This window comes from Elaeis guineensis, chromosome 2 (assembly GCF_000442705.2).
Source record: "Elaeis guineensis isolate ETL-2024a chromosome 2, EG11, whole genome shotgun sequence".
Classification (NCBI taxonomy): Eukaryota; Viridiplantae; Streptophyta; class Magnoliopsida; order Arecales; family Arecaceae; genus Elaeis; species Elaeis guineensis.
Window position 1 is genome coordinate 41,269,595 of NC_025994.2, and position 23,142 is coordinate 41,292,736.

General features: G+C 37.4%; 1 protein-coding gene across 1 annotated transcript in view; it reads left to right on the plus strand.

The window, feature by feature from the left end:
• LOC105035937 (indole-3-acetaldehyde oxidase-like) overlaps positions 1 to 16,470 on the plus strand; it is a 28,276-nt gene extending 11,806 nt beyond the window's left edge. Inside the window, exons 3-10 of the mRNA XM_029262090.2 lie at positions 8,640 to 8,899; positions 9,087 to 9,296; positions 10,232 to 10,450; positions 11,340 to 12,305; positions 14,187 to 14,282; positions 14,443 to 14,541; positions 15,233 to 15,422; positions 16,149 to 16,470. Coding sequence (XP_029117923.2) covers positions 8,640 to 8,899; positions 9,087 to 9,296; positions 10,232 to 10,450; positions 11,340 to 12,305; positions 14,187 to 14,282; positions 14,443 to 14,541; positions 15,233 to 15,422; positions 16,149 to 16,357 — 2,249 coding nt within the window. The 3' untranslated portion in view covers positions 16,358 to 16,470. The remainder of the gene's footprint in view (positions 1 to 8,639; positions 8,900 to 9,086; positions 9,297 to 10,231; positions 10,451 to 11,339; positions 12,306 to 14,186; positions 14,283 to 14,442; positions 14,542 to 15,232; positions 15,423 to 16,148) is intronic.
• The last annotated feature ends 6,672 nt before the right edge of the window (positions 16,471 to 23,142 follow it).

Consider the following 23,142-nt stretch of genomic DNA (forward strand, 5'->3'; position numbering starts at 1 on the left):
ATGTATTTCACGGATCTTTCGATCTCCTTTTGGAGATATGCTCTCAAGGCCGCAGTGTATGTTTTAAACAAAGTGCCTTCCAAATCAGTCTCTAGCACTCCATATGAGATATGGAAAGGAAAAAAATTCATTCTTAAACATCTTAAGATTTGGAGTTGTCCGGTTTATGTGAAAAATATTGATGGACATAAGCTAAGTGCTACATTAGAAAAATACAGATTTGTGGATTATCCCAAGAAGAGTATAGGATACTATTCTACCATCCTACTCAACAAAAGGTGTTTGTTGGTAGGCATGCCGTTTTCTTGGAGAAAGAATTAATCCAAAAAGGAGACAGTGGGAGGTCTGTTGAACTTGAGGAAGTTCAAAACCTACAACCCATCCAGGATTCACAAAATAATTCTCAACTAGATGTGCCATTATTGAGGCACAGCCACTACACACACCTTCTCTCTGAAGATTAAGTAAAGTGTGTAATGTACCACTCAAGTATGGGTTTGTCATTGAGAATGACAACACATCCCACATCATTGAGAATGATGATCCCACGACCTATTCGGAAGCTAGCATGAGTAGGACTCTGACAAATGGCTCAATGTCATGAAATCTGAAATGGACTCCATGTATACTAATCAAGTTTGGACTTTGGTTGATACGTCTGAGGGTGTGACCCCAATAGGCTGCAAATGGATCTTCAAGAGGAAGATTGGAGCAAATGGCCAGGTAGAGACCTATAAGGATAGGTTGGTGGCAAAAGTTTCAGATAAAAATAAGGCGTTGATTATGAAAAAATCTTTTCATCGGTAGTCATGCTCAAGTCTATTCGGATTATGTTTGCTATTGCTGCATACCATGACTATGAGATCTGACAGATGGATGTCAAGACTATCTTCCTCAATGAAAATCTTGAGGAAGAGTCTATATGACTCAGTCAGAGGGATTTGTTTTTAGTGGAAGAGCAAATCAGGTATGCAAGCTAAATAGATCCATTTATAGATTAAAACAAGCATCGAGGAGCTGGAATATCTGTTTTGATGAGACAATCAAATCGTTTGACTTTATCAAAAATGTGGATGAACCTTGTGTGTACAAGAAGACTAGTGGGAGTGCTATCGTCTTCTTGGTCTTGTATGTAGATGACATACTGCTCATTGGGAATGATATCCTGATATTGCAATCGGTCAAGACATGGTTATTACAAAATTTTTTATGAAAGACTAGGTGAAGCATCCTATATACTAGGTATAAAGATCTATAGGGATTTATCAAAAAGAATGCTAGGCTTGTTCCAGTTTAGGTACATAGATCTTGTGTTGAAGAGGTTCAACATGGAGGGAAGTAAAAGAGATTACTTGCCCATAGGTCATGGCATACAACTCTCTAAAAAGATGTCTTTTAAGACACCTGAAGAGAGAAATAGAATCAATAATGTATGTTATGTTATGTACCAGGCCTGATGTGGCTTATGTCTTAGGCATTGTAAGTAGATTTCAGGCTGATCTCGGAGAGGATCATTGGAAAGCTGTGAAAAACATACTCAAGTACTTGAGAAGGACTAGAGATATTTTTCTCATATATGGTGGATCTGATTTAAAACTGAAAGGTTATACTGATTCTAGTTTTTAATCTGATCCGGATGATAGCAAATCCATATCTAGGTATGTGTTCACTCTGTATGGTGGGGTAGTAAGTTGGAAGAGTTCCAAACAGCAAATTGTTGCTGACTCAGTCACTGAGGCTGAGTATATTGCTGCTAGTGAGGCTGCTAAGGAGGCTGTCTGGATGAAGAAATTCATCTCAGAATTGGATGTGATTTCGGGGATTGAACAACCAGTGCCTCTTTATTGTGATAATATTGGGGTAGTTGCTCAAGCCAAAGAACCGAGGTCTCATCATAAATCCAAGTACATCCTAAGACGGTTTCATCTCGTTCGGAGATAGTCGAAAGACACGATATGATCGTGAAACGAGTTGATACCAAGAATTATATAGCGGATCCGTTCACTAAGACCTTGTCAGTGCAGCAATTTGACCGCTATCTTGATTGTATGGGCATCAAGTATAGGGGCGATTGGCTTTAGTGCTAGTAGGAGATTAAAAGAATAATGCTCTGCAAGTCAATCGCATACGGGATGCGATAGGATGTTTTCTGTATTGTCTTTCAGACCCATGTAATTGATATTAATATTATTTAATAAAATAGGCATTTTTGATTCATTTTATGCTGCATCTTATTGTTTTTAAGATTATAATGAATCTCATAGGTCTGGGCAATGGTTTTAGGACCGTGATGAGATCACGCTAGTGAGACCTAAAACCTTGATAGCCACAACTTAAAATATTTTCAATCATTGGTTCACTGAGTCGGGGATCAATGATACCGGTAAGACTGACATGTCCTATGTATGCTTAGAGATGAGGATAGTTGATCTCACAACCACTTGTGTGGTGATACTAATACAAGGATATGGGTGCTCATTAGAGAATGGGTTCACTGAATAGACCTATGAGAGAACATCTGATGGAGTCTTATTTATATGTCAGCTGATGATTCTCTAGTGGGAGTTGTGTAAGTGATCCTTTGACCTGAGATCGCCATGGTACCTTGTGTACATGAATCCATGTTTTGGTTCACTTCCTAACTTGGTTCTTCGATCCTTGTATGGGGTGCTCTGGATATGGTGAAATATGCATGGAGGTTATGAGTGATCAATAAGGGATCAGTAACTCCTAATAAGGAGAGCGAACATCCTATGTGATCTCATAGATCGATGATTCTGAAAGTCTTTGATCAAAGTATGATGATAATTAGAAAGAAATTTCTAATGTATCATCAACTGAATCATCACCTTCTGATCGAGATACATATAGATAAGCAATTGGGTTTGATATGTTTTCATGCTCACAACTCATCTGGGATGTTGTTTGACTGAAGGATTGAATTACATGGTAACTTGCCATTGAAGGGTATTTTGGTAATTTTTCATCAAAATTTCAAATCTTTCGGATAGTTATGACATATTTTTAGACATCAATCTTGACTTGTAGACTTATCAGAATTAAAAGAGTTTTATTCGAGAATTAATTAGAAGGTGTCCTAGTTGATTGGGACTTTTGAGCTGACATAATCTGATCAGATTAGGGTTACATCGAGAGTCTGGATCCACTGCTGGCTAGATTGGAATCCAGTGGGTCACACACTTTGAGATTTGGTTTTGATCTAATTTAATTAGGATTTAATGTAAATTCTAAGAGTTAATTTGATATGCTAGCATATTGTACTAACCTAAGTTCTTAAATTAGTTCCGTTCAAAGTGTTTGAGCTAAACTAGACCGGTTGTCTTGGACCTAATGGGATTGGGTCTAATTTAATTGGGTTCTTATCCAACTTGGAACAGTTTCAAGTGTGGAAGGAGTCCTCTATGCCCACCAGGTTTCACGCCAAAATAATTATGCCGCCCACTCTTAATTAATGTGAGAAGGTGAAGAGTCCTTAATGAAGGCTCTTATCTTATCTTATCGCCTAGTTTTCTTATCCAGAACTCTAGTTATTTCATGCTGATTTTACATGGGATATTTATGAGGCGCAGAAGAGGAGTCCTTTTGTGTGAAGGCTCTTCTGCGCCAAAATAAATTACGGTGATTTATTTCACCACGTGAGAAGATGGAGCGCCAAAAGTTGGCGCCCCTTGGTCTTTCCTCACATCCTTTGGTCACCTATTTATATGGGGCGTCCTATATGGACCAAATGTTGGATTTTGGGTGAAAATCAGAGCTAAGTGGCATGTAAAAGAGAAGAAAAATTCTGAAAAAAATATGAGAAAAAGGCAAAAAAAAATTGAGAGGAAAAAGTTGTAAGAAGGATGGTGAGAAAATTAGCAAGTGTTGCTAGTTAGCCCTAGAGTTTGATTTTTTCATGTGTTGGAGTCCAAAATCAAATCCTAATTTGTGAGACATCTGAAGAGTGTCTTCGTGGCATAATTCTGATGGCAAGATCAAAGGCGACTGGGCTTTGGTGTGATCATACTTCGTGTTCGAAGCTGGTAGTGTTCTTGAGAAGACAAGGTTACGGCAGCAACCGATTAGGAAGGATTTTGACCAACTTCCATGTGGATCACCATTGGAGGACTTCTACTTTGGAATCTCATGGAGATCACCATCGTGCCATATTGCTTTTTGGTGAAAGGATAAAATTCTATCTCTTTGCATGCTTGTTTTTGTTTTGATCGACATCGGCAAGATGATTCTAGGGTTTGGATTTCGGTTCGATAGTTTTAACTGTTAAAGCTATTGATTTGATTATTTTAAAAATTTTAAAAATCAATTTTCACTGCGTGACCGGAACCCAATAGTGCTTTGTAGTGGTGGACCATCAAGGTCAGGTTTTTATGATGAGAATAGCTAATACTGATTGGGCTGAGGTTTTAAATCCCAACATCTAGATAGTTTAGAGAGAGAGGTTTTAAAAGGTAGCCTAGAGTTCAGTATGGGAGTTTGTTTCAAGTCAGGTAAGGTAGAAGGATTAGATTTCAAATGCTACTTAGTTGGGCATGTTTTCGTATATTCTTTGGGGATTCTTGGGTGCCATGAAGGGGCATGTTGAGATGGAGAGAGATTGTTGGGACTCACTACAAAAAGAATCTAGTGATGTGGAATTTGAGGATATATGCCTTTTGCATAGCAATCATGATTCATGAGAAGCTAAAGATGGACACCACAATTAATGATGTGACATTATGGTTGTGGAGTAGAGTAGAATCTTGGGGGTCATGTAAATCTAAGTTTGGATGGGAATACTGTCGAGCTTAAGAAAACATGATACGCAACTCATTTCTGTCAGCAAAACTTAAGCATATCTTTTTCAAGAAATTTTTGTGTCTAAGAGCCTATTTGGTTATTCCTATAAGAATATCCTATAGGAATCGGGCTTGTTAGCCCATTCAGCTTGGCATCTTTTAAAAACCTGCTAAAGCCCAAGCGTGAATCCCAACTTGTGGGCTTGTTAATCTACAAGAAGAAAAAAAGACCTATGGAGGCCTTTTTTTTCCTTTTTGTAGGATTTAGGCTGAGGGCGGTGTTGGTGTTGGATGTATAACTTGAAAACCCAATTGTTGGCTGACACATTGTATTAATTCTAGAACATATTTTTGTACTTGATTTATTGAAATTAATAAAATTGATAATTATTTTTATTCTGGAGTAATGTGTCCTAGAATCGTCCAAGGAGTTAATGGTCAATGACACATTCTCGAGAGTTGAGAATTTGAGACATGTATTATTATAGATTAACTCTTGAATTGCTCCCGATTGTTGAATCATCATGGGGATGATGATTGATCCATCAAGATCGGTGCATAGATTGCTTTCTTTTGGATAGATGGGTCTTGAGTCTACAGTGTGGGGATACTTGAGCAAGATTGCAGATGGTTATTAGAAAACAACGGTACTGTGCGTGATCAAGATCGAGAAGTCATTTGGATGTCTACTCACTCATTAGTGACTATCTCAATGCTGTAGTTATGTGAGTAGTTCTTTGACCTGTGGTGCCTCAACTGCTCATAGTGGAGTTGCTGTAGTTTGACAACACATAACATGATCCCTAGCCATTCGGGGCCTTGCGGTATTCGTTGACTGCAATAGGTTCGCTGTAAGAATAGGGTGTGTACTTATAGGAGATCTATCAGCTTTAGTAGTTGAGAAGTAGTCCTATGCGACCTAAGAGGCTGAGTCCTTAATTTTGTGGCCATAGCAGTGTAATAATGAAAAGGAGTTTTCATGGGATTCATAATTGGAATCAAGCTAATAAAGTCTTGCATATGACAGATGCTTAGGGTTTAACGAGTTTCCATGATATGCATCCTATCAGGACTCTCGATAGAAGAACTCGATCACACTTTAACTACACCTAAGAGTTCATCTTTCTGTTCTACTGGATTGTCACTACATGCTGTCAGATAGTGGATTGTGAGAACTCATTAGGATCGTTTTCAGATCAACGATCCTTGTTGGGGTGAGTTGGAATTGTTTCAATCCATCAGAGAGAGTTTCGATGATACTATGATGGAGATAATGGTATGTCTCACTACCAGACAGAATAAAACCTAAGGGGTCACATACAAAAGGAGCTTAATCTGATCAATAGCTTGGATCATAGTCAAATGATCAATTGGATTGATGATTTGAATCAATTTGTAAAAGTTACAAATTTAGTAACTGCTAATTGTTAGCATAAAGAACTTAATTGCAAGTATTGCAATGTAATTGGGCTTAATTAAATTATAGATCAAGTTCTAATTAATTTAAATCAGATTTAATTTAATTGGACTTGACTTAATTTGAGGCTAATTGGGTTTAATTATCTAAGTTGGACTTGGATTTCAATCCTAATTAGATTAGGATTGACAGTCTTTTCGAATTTGATTCAAATCAGGTTCAAATTGGATTCGAATCAAACCCAAATTCAAATCCAATTTAATTAGAAAGCCAAATATTCTTTTAGTGGGCTTCTCTCTCTTCTTTCACACGGAAAGAGAGAGGACGCACGTGAAGACGCACGCCTCTTGCGTGCATGAAAGGAGATGGGCGCCAACTACACGCGTGAAGACGCGCGCCCCTTGCGTGCATGAAAGGAAAGGAGTGCCAATAGTTGGCGCCTCTCCTTTCTGGATCTCTCTCTCCCTTTTTGGACTCTACTTCCTTTTGAATTTGATTCAAATAAGGAAAAGGATCCTATCCTTACCTAGTTGGGGCGTTGGGGTGGTTTTGTGTGACAAAATAAAAGAAGGAATTGGGGTGTGCGTGAATACTAGGAGCTTGAGTCTTGGTGCCGCAAGTTCAATCTCCATGCCCCCTTCTCCCTTCCCTTCTTCCACTTCATGCCCCACATCTTCCTCAGATTAGATCTGACCTAGAGAGAGATTAGAGAGAGAGAGAAAAAGAAGGGAAGAGAAAGGTTCTCATCCTTTCTTGGCATCCTAGAAGCCATCTTCCTTGATTCAGCGCGAAAGAGTTCGCACGGGGATCATCTCCTATATCTTGAAGGAGAAGTCTAGATCCAAGCCAAGGAGCGAGGCTTGCAAGGTACTAGCACTCCGGTGGCCTCGGTGCTTCGATCAAGGCATCCCCGTGTGGATACCAGCAGAGATTGGGCGCTTGCGCGGCTACAGTAGAAATCTGAAACATCTGGTGGATCCGATTCGACAAGAAGGAAAAGCGTTTCAAGTAGGTGATCTGATCATCAGTTCTTCTTTTGTTTTATTTGATTTCTTTTCGGATCTGAAATATTTATTTCATAGCATGCTTAGAAAGATCCCTAGGTGATTGTAGGATTAGATCCAAGCATGTATTAGATTAAAATCGTTTTAATCTTATTCTTCCGCTGCATACTTTTATGAGATGAAAAATTCTGCATGCTGAAAATCACCTAGAACTCCAACAGTTGGGTCAATGTAGGCCATGCTCGGATGGACTTCTCAGTCCATGAATCTAGTAGAAAATTCAGCCCAAATTCTGCTAGATTACCCAAATAGGCCTTAAGATTTTTCATGGAGTGGGAGATAAACATTGCTTACAAGTGTTGTGTGAGAGTTTGTTTCAAGTCAGGCAAGGTAGAAGGATTAGATTTTCAAATGCTACTTGGTTGGGCATGTTTTCATATATTCTTTGGGGATTCTTGGGTGCCATGAAGGGGCATGTTGAGATGGAGAGAGATTGTTGGGACTCACTGTAAAAAGAATCTGGTGATGTGGAATTTGAGGATATATGCCTTTTGCATAGCAATCATGATTCATGAGAAGCTAAAGATGAACATCACAATGAATGATCTGACATTATGGTTGTGGAGTAGAGTAGAATCTTGGGGGTCATGTAGATCTAGTTTTGGGTGGGAATACTTTCGAGCTTAAGAAAACATGATACGCAACTCCTTTCCGTCAGCAAAACTTAAGCATATCTTTTTCAAGAAATTTTTGTGTCTAAGAGCCTGTTTGGTTATTCCTATAAGAATATCCTATAGGAATCGGGCTTGTTGGCCCATTCAGCTCGGCATCTTCTATAGACCCGCCAAAGCCCAAGCGTGAATCCCAACTTGTGGGCTTGTTAATCTGCAAGAAGAAAAAAAGAACTATGGAGGCCCTTTTTTCCTTCTTGTAGGATTCAGGCTGGGGGCGGTGTTGGGTCGATATAGGCCATGCTCTGTTGGACTTCTCAGTCCATGAATCTAGTAGAAAATTCAGCCCAAGTTCTACTAGATTACCCAAACAGGCCTTAAGACTTCTCATGGAGTGGGAGATAAACATTGCTTACAAGTGTTCTTAAAAGTTATCTTCTATAAAGAAAGGTACACAAATATCCTATAAGATTCCTGTCCCTTTGGGACCTTGATAAGTGGCTCCAAGGAACTATCCTCAACTGTCTTTTTTCCTTACAGCCTAGATTTTATTTTCTGATTCTCTTTTTCCATTGTTTTTTCAATTGTTTCCATTTTTCTGATATCTGTACAATTCATTTGCACATTCTTCAGTTGACTTTTATCATGCTTATTGTTTTTCTGAACTAATTTATTATATCTTATGTGCTTATCTGTGTTGGGCAAAATTACTCCTTTCTCGTGATAGTAATCACATGATGTAATCATGCAGGTGAAGCAGTATATGTGGATGACATTCCTTCTCCAAAAGATTGTCTTTATGGTGCATTCATCTATAGCACAAGACCTTTGGCTCATATAAAGGGCATCAACTTCAAGTCTTCTTTGGCATCAAAACAACTTGTCACAGTTATTTCTTTCCAAGACATTCCAAAAGGAGGACAGAACATTGGTTCTATGTGTATGTTTGGAACTGAACCATTATTTCCTAGTTCTCTTACTGAATATGCTGGTCAGCCACTTGGTCTTGTGGTAAGTTGTTCATCTAATTTACTATTCTATTTCCTTTTCTTTTATGCGATATTGAAATATTCATCCTGGCTTGGTTCAATTGCTGTAATACTATTAAAAGAGAGATAACTGCGAAGTTGGACTTTGAGACTGTGCCTGGAATCATGTCTAGAATTGTTTGAGTAAAGCTATGTTAATGGTTGGTTAGATTGCAGAGACACAGAGACTCGCCAACATGTGTGCCAAGCAAGCAGATGTTAGTTACAGCACAGAAAATTTAGAAGCACCAATTCTATCGGTTGAAGAGGCTGTCAGGAAATCCAGTTTTTTTGAGGTCCCTCCCGTTGTCTATCCTAAACAAGTTGGTGATTTCTCCCAAGGAATGGCTGAAGCTGATCACAAGATTCTCTCAGCTGAGGTACATATTCATGTGTCAAGCAAGGTGTCCCACCATTTTCTTCCATATCTTGAAATGTATTCCGGTGATGAAAAAAGATTGTATGTGTATATAAAGCCTTGATCATTGTCAACTATATAATTATGCCCTACATTTTCTTTTGTGAAAAGTTCACCTGGACAGATGATCTTTAAGTCTATGCTGCTCATTTTACATTCAGCTGATAACTATGGAAATGATGTTGATAATACATTAGGAGATTCCACAAAACATTGATCAAATGACAGACATGTGCAGAGCATATGACTCTACTCTTTAGTGTTGACCAGTAAATGAATTTGCTGAAAGTGCATAGTTTAGATGTTTCATACCATTTATTCAGATATACTATATAAGATATAGTGGTGCACAAATAGCCAAAGTAAAACAATTGAAGGATGATGTTCAAATCAGTAGCTAGACATTTTAGTTTAGTTAATGATAAATATCCTTCCACTTTAACTTTCTGGATCTTCTTTTCAGTATGTAGCCCCTGTGAATTGATTCTAAGACATGCTCTCCATATATATTAAGAATAATTAGATAATATAATCTTGCTAATGATTCTAAGTTGTTTTGTGCTACTGGTGCTCATGCCTTGCATGAGCCAACCACATGCTCTATCATGGGGAAGGTTCATGGCAATCAAAATGAGTCCTTGCTGGAATAGCATGCACTGGCATGGGTTGGTTTAGGGATACAGAATTATGTACCTGTTCTACTGTGCATAGTCCTTACTGGAATAGTACATGCTGTACTGGCATAATATGGTACTTTGATCCATGCCATCAATAATAGAGGATTGTGAAATTACTACTTTGTTTTATAAGGTAGTATGGGTATTGTTTTATGGTTAAAACAACTTTTTTTTGTTTTAGTTTCATCTGACAATGAATTAATGCAGTTATTGTACTCAGATTAAACTTGGTTCTCAGTATTACTTTTACATGGAGACTCAAACAGCACTAGCTGTACCAGATGAAGATAATTGCATAGTGGTCTACAGTTCAATTCAGTGCCCTGAGACTGCACAGGAAGTAATTGCAAAGTGCCTAGGAATTCCCCTTCACAATGTCCGTGTTATTACAAGAAGAGTTGGAGGAGGCTTCGGTGGGAAGGCTTTAAGAGCAATACCCGTGAGAATTCGAATTTACTATCATCAATATCTTTTGCCTTTTTTGCGACAAATATGATATGATTTTTTTTGGTAGGAACACATAATATGTAGAAACTTTTCCTGTTTGATACGTGCAATTATGATATGTAATTGTCCAGATGTTGCCTCTTTACTCAAATTCATTGCTTAGTCTTTGTTGTTTCTCCCGTAGTCATATAAGTATATATGGAAAACATGCTGTACATTTTCTTCATCAACTGATAAATAAATAACTGTTATCAAACTTGTAGCATATAGACATTGAACCATCTGATTTTTTAGAGGCCTGCATGTCTAACACTTTCATATAACATGAAGTTGTGCTTTCATCTGATGTATAAGTATTTGATGAGATGTCCTCATTTGGTGAAGAAATTCATATTTATAGTCTTGCATGAAACTGATATACATCCATTTCTCGAAGTCCATCACTAATTAATAGCCCCTAATTGTTTTGTGAGACAGCAACTCGCTGGCACTTTTAGAATAATGCCCCAGAAAATAATTATATCTTTTATTTTAGACCAACGTAGTTCTATTAATTTTGTACAAGTTGCTGCTCACCTCGTTCATTTCTATGTGTTACTTAAAATACTAATTGTGCACATATATTCTGATTGATTATGTTCATGCTACTCATATGACCTTTAAACATTCTTCAGATTCTTATTTTACTTATTAGGATTACTTTGCACAAAGTCATAGATTGTTCTTGTGTTTGAGTCTCAATAATGGTTCGTGAGTATTCAATACTACTTCCATGTGTTTGAAACTTATTTTAGCACTTGTTTTATATTTATGTGAATTATTTATAAATTGGATGAAGTCAGAAAAAGGCAACTAAGTAATTGCCATCTTGTGATGTTAAGGTGGCAACTGCATGTGCACTTGCGGCGTATAAGTTGCGGCGCCCTGTTCGAATGTACCTGGATCGCAAAACTGATATAATAATGGCAGGAGGGAGACATCCGATGAAAATAAATTACTCTGTTGGTTTCAAATCTGATGGAAGGGTTACAGCTTTGCATATAGATCTCTTAATTAATGCAGGCATATCTGAAGATGTGAGCCCAATAATGCCACAAAACATAATAGAAGCATTGAAGAAATATAATTGGGGTGCTCTTTCATTTGATGTGAAGGTTTGCAAGACAAATGTTTCAACAAAGTCAGCCATGCGGAGCCCTGGAGAGGTACAAGGATCTTTTATTGCTGAAGCTATTATTGAACATGTTGCATCAGCCCTTTCTGTTGATGCCAATTCTATTAGAAGAAAGAATCTTCACACCTTTGAGAGCCTCAAGTTGTTCTATGAAGGCTGTGAGGGAGAAGCTTCTGAATATACTTTACCATCAATTTTTGATAAATTAGCTCTATCTGCAAGTTATCACCGCCATGTTGAAATGATTCAAGAGTTTAATAGTTGCAACAAATGGAGAAAACGGGGAATTTCCTGTGTACCTATCATATATAAAGTGACACTAAGGCCAACTCCAGGGAGAGTATCTGTTCTAAATGATGGTTCAATCATTGTTGAAGTTGGAGGGGTTGAGTTAGGTCAAGGGCTCTGGACAAAGGTGAAGCAGATGGTAGCATTTGCTCTTGGACAACTATGGGATGATGGAGGTCACTACCTTCTGGAGAGGGTGCGTGTTATTCAGGCAGATACTTTGAGTTTGATACAAGGTGGATGGACTGCTGGGAGCACCACATCGGAGTCAAGCTGTGAAGCTGTTCGTCTTTCCTGCAATGTCCTGGTTGAAAGACTGAAACCTCTAAAGAAGAGGTTGGAAGAACAAATGGGTTTTATTTCATGGGAACCTCTGATTTCTCAGGTGATGATATATATATATGTATGTATGTATGTATGTATGTATGTATGTACGTACGTACATTTTTTATTGATGCCATAACTCATTTATTGATTGTAAGGACTTCAAGTTTCGCAGAATTTCTGTGTTAGTAATTTTGTCTCCTAAGCCTTTATGTCTGTCTTTAAGAACCATTATAGACCAGCCTTTGGCCATTTGCCGAAGGACATCTACAGGAATCCATAATAGGGTGATCCAGCTTCTTGACATTTTTCCACTATCTGGGTCATGCCCTTTTTATAGCAAATTAATTCAGATCCCTGATTACACCATGCAGCCCATCTATAAGGGTCTTCTTTTGACTTTCTGCTTCCTTGATCCTCCAGTCTCAGAACCTCGCTGTAGATGGCTAAGTGTCTCATGCATATCTCATAATTTCTACTGATTTTTCCATCATTTCATGTCCTCTTTGGTTCATGATACATTGTGCAATGACCCAGAACCTGATGCAAAATGGCTAGGAAAAAATTATTAATTGGAATGATTGGCCCAGCTTAAATGCCCAAGACCTCCCCACTGCACAACTGATGTAGGATACCAAACAGTTGGCCCAATGGGTCCTCACACACTCCTTTTAAGTCCTAGCATCCTCAATAGGAAAGGATCCAATCACAGGTAGACACATGAAAACTTGATTATAGTGAGCTCCCAGAGGGCTCATGCTGCAATATTCCCCAGTCACATACAGACCATAGGCTAGTCAGCTTTTATAACTTTACTAACAATCGAGGACCTCACCTAAAAGGTTAGCTGGATGTTGTGATTGCATTCCTTGGCCTTGTTTAAGCATCCTAAAGTTTACTAGCACACTATTGATGCTAGAGTAAATGCATGCCTGTATGGTTCATTACACATTGTGTGTATGATGATGGTAAATATGATAAAATAAAATTACAAAATCAACGTCTAGAATTACATCAAAATTTATCTATCAGCGTTAGAGGTAGCCCATCTAAATTAAAATGAACCCTCTGTTCGCATAATCCCTTTATTGCTTGCCTAAGATTTGTGGCTTAATGATAATTCTCCATCATTTTCTTAAGCTGTTCATAGAACTTTTTGGTTTTTGTTTTTGTTTTTTTTTTCTTTCTAATATCTGGTAATAACCATCTATACTTGGATCAACTTCTTGTCCCCCAAATCATTTTTCATCTTCCTTTCCAACAATCCAATTTTTCAATCCCAAAAAAACATGTTCCTTGAATATGTGCACTGCTTGAATATATTCTTGATCCTAGCTGATCTGATAGTACCTTGACCAAGGTTTACCATACTGGTTGGTACCATACAGTACTGATACTAAACCACGCACAATCTCATATTATATCAACATTCGGTACACCTAGCTATCTTGTACCATACTGTGTACCAACATTGTAATAGTATGATACCGGTATGGGATCTGGTACCAAGATTGAACCATGGCCTTGACCATAGTTCAAGATGAATCACAACTCATTAAGAATCATGTAACTACATAGGCTAATCCTGGATTGGAAGAAACATATATATGCTGTTTTCTGCTGAATGAGAACTATTATGTTGTAGAACCTGCAGTAAATATCATGACACAAGATGCTGTAATAAGAGAGGTGCTAAATGAGACTGATTTATTAATTATTATCAAGTAACATTGTCTATTTTAAGTTTCATGGGACTGTTAAAACAGGATTATAGAATCAACCAATCTTTGAGATTGTATTGCTTGAGCTCTCTGAGGTTTTTATTTTTAGCTATTATCTACAGTCCATGAACTCTGACACCTCACTGAAGATGGTCTGGTAACCTCTTTTTTTATTATTTTAATTCTGATTCAATATAGCTCCATGCCATTCTCCTCTGCAGGCAAATCTGGAAGCTGTCAATTTGTCAGCAAGTACATATTTTGTCCCAGACTATGCTTCTACAAGCTACTTAAATTTCGGAGTTGCTGTAAGCGAGGTAAATCCATGCATATTCTTTGGTGACAAAACCCATGCATAGTTGTAACCACAATTTACAGCTGTTTACATCAAGATTTTCAGAATTATGCATCCAGCTTACTTCAATACCAAAATCATGAATATTAAATATTGATCTCATATGGATAGCGGCATTCCAGGTGGAGATAGATCTCCTTACAGGAGCTACAACAATCTTGCGGAGTGATCTTACCTATGATTGTGGCCAGAGTTTAAATCCTGCAGTTGATTTGGGACAGGTTTGTTAGACCTTTAATCCTGGCAGCAAATATATATGTCAGTTTTTTTTTTTTAAAAAAAAAATTTATAAATAAAGATTTTATTCTTTTGAACTGCCAACTATATTCCAATTAGCGATGCAAATGATATTCAGCTTTCGTTCATGTATTAGGCTACTTATGCTTTGGTATATCCTCATGAATCTTTCAAAAAACTTACACTGCATTTAAATATATCATCAAAAGTTTGGGTAAACTGATACTTTAAAGCTCGGGAGAAGAAAATTTGCATCCTAAGTTTCACTAAATAAAATTTTATGGATATGGGTTGAATGATGCCATCCATGTTATTGAGCCAACCAGAGGATATGGGTAATACTGATCAGATTTTCAGGGATCAGATATTCTGGCAATCATGTTGACCTACTCATCAGTCCATATCCATGATAGTGCAGTTCAAAAATGTGTTGGACTAATGAATATGTTCACTACTAGAGGTGGTCTTTATGAGCATGTGTGATTGGTCTGCTTGTTAAGCTACTGGCACTTAATGAGAATGTGCTTTCCTTTTCCTCTACACTGAGATTGTACTGATAGGAGCATAGGTGAGATTTATCTTGGTAGCTATCATTTTGCATTGGAATCTAAACCTAACATTTGGTAGTCGTGATCTGCTTTTACTGAAAAGGTAATTTACACCTCTCCTCTTCAGATTGAAGGTGCCTTTGTTCAAGGAGTTGGTTTCTTTATGTACGAGGAATACTTGACAAATGCAGATGGATTGGTGGTTTCAGATGGTACATGGACATACAAGGTCCCGACTGTTGACACCATCCCAAAACAGTTTAATGTTGAGATACTAAACAGTGGACATCATCAAAAGCGTGTTCTCTCCTCAAAAGGTATCACTCTTCTTTCTTCCCCATATTTACTTCTATATTCATTACCTATTTGAGAATCTGTATTTTACAAGATCTTTTTATTTTTCATTGTAAGAGGCAGGCATTGTATAAAATAAGCAGTTGCTGTTTGCAGTGTTTACCAAACTGCCTTTGACATCTGTCCATGGACTGATAATTGGAAGGTTTTGATGAGACTGGTTATATTGTCTAGTTGAGGCACCTCAGTAGGCTAAGGTCATGGTTTTCGGTCAGAAAAGTTAATGGGCTTGCTAAATTTCACCTCCAGTATTAGTTGGTTTCTCCAGATAAATGTCCCAATTTTAGTTATTGCATCTCTAATGGGACTCGAGTCTGATGGTTGTCACCTCTATGCAAATCATGTGTACTGGGGAGAAGTTCTGGATTAGAAACTGAAGATGACGTTATCACTCTTTTTCTCAAAAAAATATAAGTTCTTTCAATATGTGCTACAATAAAGGGTAAAAGCTTCAAATGGTAGAAAACTGGCAAATCTCAAATATTATGTCTTTGTCAATTTTTTGAGACATACAATAATATAAATTCATGCACTTTCTTGTTAAAAGAAAATGAGTACTATTTTTTGAGATAGGCAGTAACAGGTCTTATGCTGCAAAAAAAATTTCTCTTCCTCTCATTTGGTGGTTTGTTGTCAAAATTGGACGTCTACATTTATTGTTTGATGGTTGACCTTATCCTCTCCTGCAGCTTCTGGGGAGCCACCTTTACTTCTAGCAGCCTCAGTTCATTGTGCAACAAGAGAAGCCATCAGAGCAGCTAGAATGGAGTCACTTTCTTGCATTGAATCTGAAGCTTCCCCATCAATATTCCAACTGGAGGTTCCTGCAACCATGCCAGTTGTGAAGGAGCTATGCGGACTGGACAATGTAGATAGATACTTAGAAACTTTTGTCTGATTCATGAATCAGTGGGACCCCTGATGCCTGCTAGTCAGGGACCCAATGTTTTTTATCATTTAGTGAATACTTGCTGTGTATAGTCCAATGATCGATATGTGGGCTTTTCTTTCTTTTCTTTGGGGTTTGCAATGCTGATAAATTTGATCAGATACATGCAATGCAAAATTCCATGTAGTCCAAGAATGATAAAATAATGGCAAGTGGGAAGGTCTTTTTTTTGTTTTTTAATAATAGTTGTGAAAATAAGAGAAAGACTAGAATTAAGCCGGGGAGATCTCCACTCAAGTCTGTTCAGGTTTTGATTACATGATGGAAGTCTCCTATCCAGAGCTGTTGTATATCATCTACTAATTTTAGATTGCTTGCATATAAAAAAATATTTAATTTAGGGATCTTTAATGTTAGTCTAGAGATTTTTACATTACATGGTCTTTTTGTGTTTGGAGGCAGTGGATCATATTTGACATCTGTTCGGGGATAATTTGTTATTCAGACCGAAGACATGAATTAGTGGAAAGATATGCAATGAAGCATACAGGATCGATGCCATAGCATTGTTGGAGATGAATATGTTTGATCTTGGAGATTTTCTTGAACCATGAGAGGATTGTGAAGGAAGTCATTCAATATATAACTTCAGATCTCCCTGATCATGGCTTCGGATCCTTATGATTCTTATTCCTAATGATCTTCCTAAGTGGAACATCATATTCTGACTGATCCCGACTTCGGCTTGTAATCAAGACTCCATCAATCGATCTCAGTCCTCGCAGCAGGCTAATATTTGAACAAGTCGATCTTAGACTTTGACAGCAGATATATTTTAAGACTCCATCAATCCTTATCCCAATGAATACAATTGGCCCTAGCTACCTTTATTCGGTGCCTACATGCATCAGACTGCTCTGAAGCCTCCTCAACCAAAGCCAACCCAATCCTATTATGTTCTAATTTTAAATTCAAAAATACCTACGGCACCATAGTTGGTTTTGAAATAGATGAGATATGTGTAACTGTCCAATCTCGAAGATTTGATCGAAAGTTTTGCCATATCGCATCTAAATTGGTCAGGCAACCTGTCCAAAATGGCCTTTCAACCCTCGCCTATAAAGTGGCCTTTAAGGGACTCCCAATGTATGTGTGCACAGTCTCTCTCAAATGCTCATTCTTTTCTATTTTCTTGAAATCTAACTTGAGTATTGGAGGGTCTCTGTTGGAGTTAAATCTAGCCAGGACTTGCTTTGCGGGTCACTTCCCAAGAAGGGTGCGCTATTGCTCCAGCTACTCTGATCGACATCACGGCAACTGATTGACACTAGAGGAAGAGGGGCATTGATCCGATTTTGAGGAGCAGGAGATCGAGACCATGGCCCTACGCAGAACATCTTTCTGACGATCTAATGCCACCACTCTTGGACAGCGGATGTAGGATTTTGATGGCACGGTGGAAGCATGAATTTTAAAATTTTTATTATGAAATACTGTAACATCAAACCCTAGACCCAAGAACCCCTAGGGCTTCTTGGCAGTCGGAAAACCAAAGAGAGAGAGAGAGATGTAGGAGAAAAGAGTTCAATTCATTCCACACAAATTAGGGTTTACAAGTTACATATATATATATATACTAGTATACATGACCAAAATTCTAGCCCAAAAATCCCCAGGCTAACCCAATACCTGAAAGCACTCAACCCAAACACTAGTACATGATGTGCTCTTACCCTCATGGACCCAAATCTGGTCCAAACCTGGATTAACCCCCCTTGAGACCCAAATCCTCTAGGCCTCGAGCTCGTGGAGGCTGAACCTCCATCCTAGGATTAAACCGATTCTAGTTCTAGGACCCAAATGAAAGAATAATGCCCTATAAGCCAATCGCATATGGGATGCGATTGGATATTTTCTGTAATTTATCTTCCAAACTCATGTAATTGACATTAATTTTTTAGACATTTTTTATTCATTATATGCTGCATCTTATTATTTTTAATATTATAATAAATTTCATAGGTCTGGGCAATGATTTTAAGGCAGTGATGAGATCACGCCAGTGAGATCTAAATCTTTGATAGCCATGACCTAAAATATTCTCAGTCATTGGTTCATTGAGTCGGAGTTCAATGAAATCGGTAAGATTGGCATGTCCTATGTATACTCAGAGATGAGAGTGGTTGATCTCACAACCACTTATGTGATAATACTAATACAAGAATATGGATGTTCATTAGAGAATGAGTTTTCTGAATAGACTTGCGAGAGAATATCTGATGAAGTCTTATTTACATATCAGCTGATAATTCTCTAGTGAAAGTTGTGTAAGTGATCTTTTGATCTGAGATCGTCATCGTACCTTGTATACATGAATTCATATTTGGTTCACTTTTTAACTTGGTTCTCTGATCCTTGTATGGGGTGTTCTAGATGTGGTGAAGTATGCATGGAGGTTGTGAGTGATCAATAAGGAATCAGTCACTCCTAATAAGGGGAGCGAACATCCTATGTGATTTCATAGATCGATGATTCTGAAAGTCTTTGGCCAAAGCAGGATGATTATTAGAAAAAGATTTTTAATATATCATCAACTGAATCATCACCTTCTGATCAAAATACATATAGATAAGTAATTGAGTTTGACATGTTTCTATACCCACAACTCATCTGGGATGTTGTTTGACTGAAGGATTGAATTACACGGTAACTTGCCACTAAAGGATATTTTGATAATTTTTCATCAAAATTTTAAATCTTTTGAAAAATCATGATACATTGTTAGACATCAATCTTGACTTGTGGACTCATCAGAATTAAAAGAGTTTAATTCAAGAATTAATTAAGAAGAGTCCTAGTTGATTGGGACTCTTGAGCTGACCTAATCTGATCGGATTAGGGTTACGTCAAGAGTCTGTATCCACTGCTGGTTAGATTTGAAATCCAATAAGTCACACATTTTAAGATTTGATCTTGATTTGATTTAATTAAGATTTAATAAAAATTTTAAGATTTAATTTGATATGCTAGCATATTGTATTAACCTAAGTTCCTAAATTGGTTCAGTTCAAAGTGTTTGAGCTAAACTAGATCAGTTATCTTTGATCTAATGGGATTGGATCTAATTTAATTTGATTCTTATCCAACTTGAAACTATTTTAAGTATGGAAGGAGTCCTCTACGCCCACCAGATCTCATGCCAAAATATTAATGCTTCCCCCTCTTAATTAGTGTTGAGATGTGAAGAGTCTTTCTTAAAGAAGGCTCTTATCTCATGTTATCTCTTCGTTTCTCATTCAAAACCTTAATTATTTCATGCTAATTTAACATGAAAAATTTATGGGGCACAAAAAAAGTGTCCTTCTGTGTGAAGGCTCTCTTGCACCAAAATAAATTATGATGATTTATTTCACCGCATGAGAACATGGAGCACCAAAAGTTAGCACCCCTTGATCCTTCCTCATGTCCCTTCTTCACCTATTTATATGGGGCATCCCATATGGATCAGGTACTGAATTTTGAGTAAAAATCAGAGCCAATTGGTATGTAAAAGAGAAAAAAAATTCTGAAAAAAATCTGAGAAAAGGAGAAAGAAAAATTGAGAGGAAAAAATTGTAAGAAAGGTGGTGAGAGAATTAGCAAGTGTTGCTAGTTAGCCCTAGGATTTGATTTTTTCATGTGTTGGAGCCCAATATCAGATCCTAGGTTGTGTGACTTTTGAAGATTGTCTTCTTAGCATGATTTTAATGATAAAATCCAAAGCAATTGGACTTTGATGTAATCATACTTCGAGTTCGAAGCCAGCAGTATTCTTGTGAAGAAAAGGCTGTAGCGGCACACTAGTTAGGAAGGATCTTGGCCAACTTCCGTATGGATCACCATTAGAGAGCTTCTACTTTGGAGTCTCATGGAGATCACCATCGTACCATATTACTTTTTAGTGAAAGTATAAAATTCTATCTCTTTGCATGCTTGTTTTTGTTTTGGTCGACATGTTGGGAAATGTGTCCCAAAAAGCCAATCGTCAAGCTGTTGACGGTTGAGCAACCAAGTATTGTAATTGATTTGTTAATAAATAAAATATATTTGGCATCTTCATCATAAGCTTTCATCTTCTAATGAACTCCGTTGTTATGATGAAGTCCTTAGGACTATTTAAGTTCGATAAAGAGAGGATTTATCGATTAGTCCTTAAAACTGTTCACGACCAAATGATAGGCTGTTAATAAGGACGACAGCTTCTATCGAGCATAGGTCGCTGTAGGCCATATGGGTTGGTTGTCCTCTTAACCAAGGAGTGTGGAGACACTGGTATGGCATACAGGTGAGATGTAAGGGTACATCATCATTGAACGTGACCAACTCCAGAGTATTCTACTATCGAGAATATCTCTGATGGGATATAGGTATAAGTATCCCTTAGAGCTGAGATCGCCTCAGTGACTTGCAAGCAACTCACTGTGCTTTGGTACTGGACTAACTGAATTTCTAATTCAGGGACGGAAGGCTTCTGGGCACAGTCAAGTACTTGCGAAGTCAGAGTGTGATCGAGATGGGATTGACCACTCCAAGAGTTGGAGAAGAATGAGTCACTGTATTTCAATTTAGCAAAACCTTGGCCAGGGTAATCCATAAGATGGATTTGATATTTTGAAATACAATGTGGACAACCTGATCAGAGTTGACAGTTAAACTCTGAGGTGTCCTATGATCATTTTGGTCAAGGGGATGAATTATATGAAAACTATATCCGCATGGGTTCTAAGGATGTTGTTCTACACATTCGACCTATCCGGTCGTCGGGTACCATTGCTAGATGGTCACTTCGATTGGTATAGGAATTTATTTCTATGCTACCGGCTTAGATTCGGACCTATGAGGTCACACACATTAGAGTTCATGATCCGATCAGATGGTTGATCAACGATTAAGAATCGTTTTAGGGTTAAATGATCAATACGATTGACATTTAACCCAGTGCAAGTGTTGCAGGAAGATCGATTAGCAATTCGATTGCTAATTGGCTTAATTTGATTAAGCCAATGGGCTGAGATTAAGTCTAATTAAATATAATTTAATTAGATTTATTTTGGGCTTGATTGGATCAAGTCCAATTGGTTTATTGGATAAGCCAAGTGCAAGAAAAAACTAGTCCTTGTTCAACTAGGACTTGGGTCAATCTAATTTCTAATTTGATTAGAAAATTAAATCAGATTTAAATCTAATTTAATCTGATTAAATTAGATTCTTAATTGGGTTAAGACCTATTTTAATTGGGTTGATCTAATTTTGATTTGATTTGGTTTGGGAAACCAAATTAAAACAAGTCATAAGACAGAATCCTAGTAAGACTAGCATTCCACCTTGCGCCACATAATCCTTCTCCACGCCCTCTCTCTTATTCAACGCCAATCTTCACTTATTTTGTGTGACAAAAGCCCTCTCCCAGATCTCTCCCACATTCACAAAAGGTCTCCTCTCTTCTTTCTTACATGGAAGGTGGTTTGGATCAAATCTAAAAGGAATAAGTTTGGATTTCGAATTCTATGAGATAGAGTTTTAGAAATCTAAAACTCTTTCAATTTTGCATCGAATTTATCCAAAATTTTTTTGGAATTTTTGTGGCTTTTAGGGTATACATTGTGCACCCTTTTCTTTTGATCCATACATGAAAATATGAAGGAGGTGCTCAAGAGTTGGGCGTCCCTTAACTTGCCATGTTTGGATAAGCCTTGACTAGGTGTTTGACCTAGACAAGGACTCTATCATATCTCTCTATATAAGATGAGTTTCTTCGTGAAATTTTAAGAAAAATTATAGATATGAGAGACCTTTGTGCCATCCAAAAATTAGAGAGAAATACCTTTGGGTCGTGGAGATATAAAAGACACAAGTTTGGGTGTCTAGAGAGAAAAACGTGAAGAAGAAGAGGGTCTTCTTCTTGGGTTTTTGTTTTCATATCTTTCCTCCCTCCATCTTGAGTTTCCTGAGAGTGTCTCAGATCTGAAACTCCTTCTACTTTCCATCTTTGGAAGAGTCCAAATCAAGAAGAAGGAGGCACCTGATCAACCATCAAAGAAGGATCAGCGCAGTACTAGCATACTGTGCTGATTTCCTGAAGCAGGACTTCTGATCGAGATTCGTGGGCTCGTGTGGACGACTCCTAGAGGCCGGATGCATGTGCGGCTTGCAACATCATCCTCAAGCCCAGATCAACAAAGTTAGAACGTCCAACTTGCAAGGTAATAGATCTGATCTATTGTTTAATACATACATTAGATGTAGCTAGTATAGAAACATGTTGATATGATCAACATGTAGTTCATGCTATATTTATATATTTTAATTTCTGATTTAATATCATGTAATAATCATGTAATAGGATCTTAGATCTAGAGATTTTCTAATCTTAGAAAATAAATTTTGATTTATTTTAGTCTTCCACTGTATGATCTTGAAAAAGTTTCAAGATCTAATCCTCTTTTTCAAGATCTAACCCTGAAACCCTAGATCTGGTTCCAACAATTGGTATCAGAGCCTAGGTTCTTTATTACATGATTATTTATACATGCTTAGATTATTTTTTAGATTAGATCTAATTTATAATCTGATTATTAAATCTGAAATTAAAATTTTAGATCAATCACAAACTGCAAGGTTGTCCTGCTGTAAGGTTTACCCCTTACAGTGCAAAGGTTGTCCTAGTTTGTGTAGATCTATCTTTAATCATAAATTTATTAGATATGATCTAGATTAAATTTATGATTTATTAGATTTAAAAGATATTTAAATCT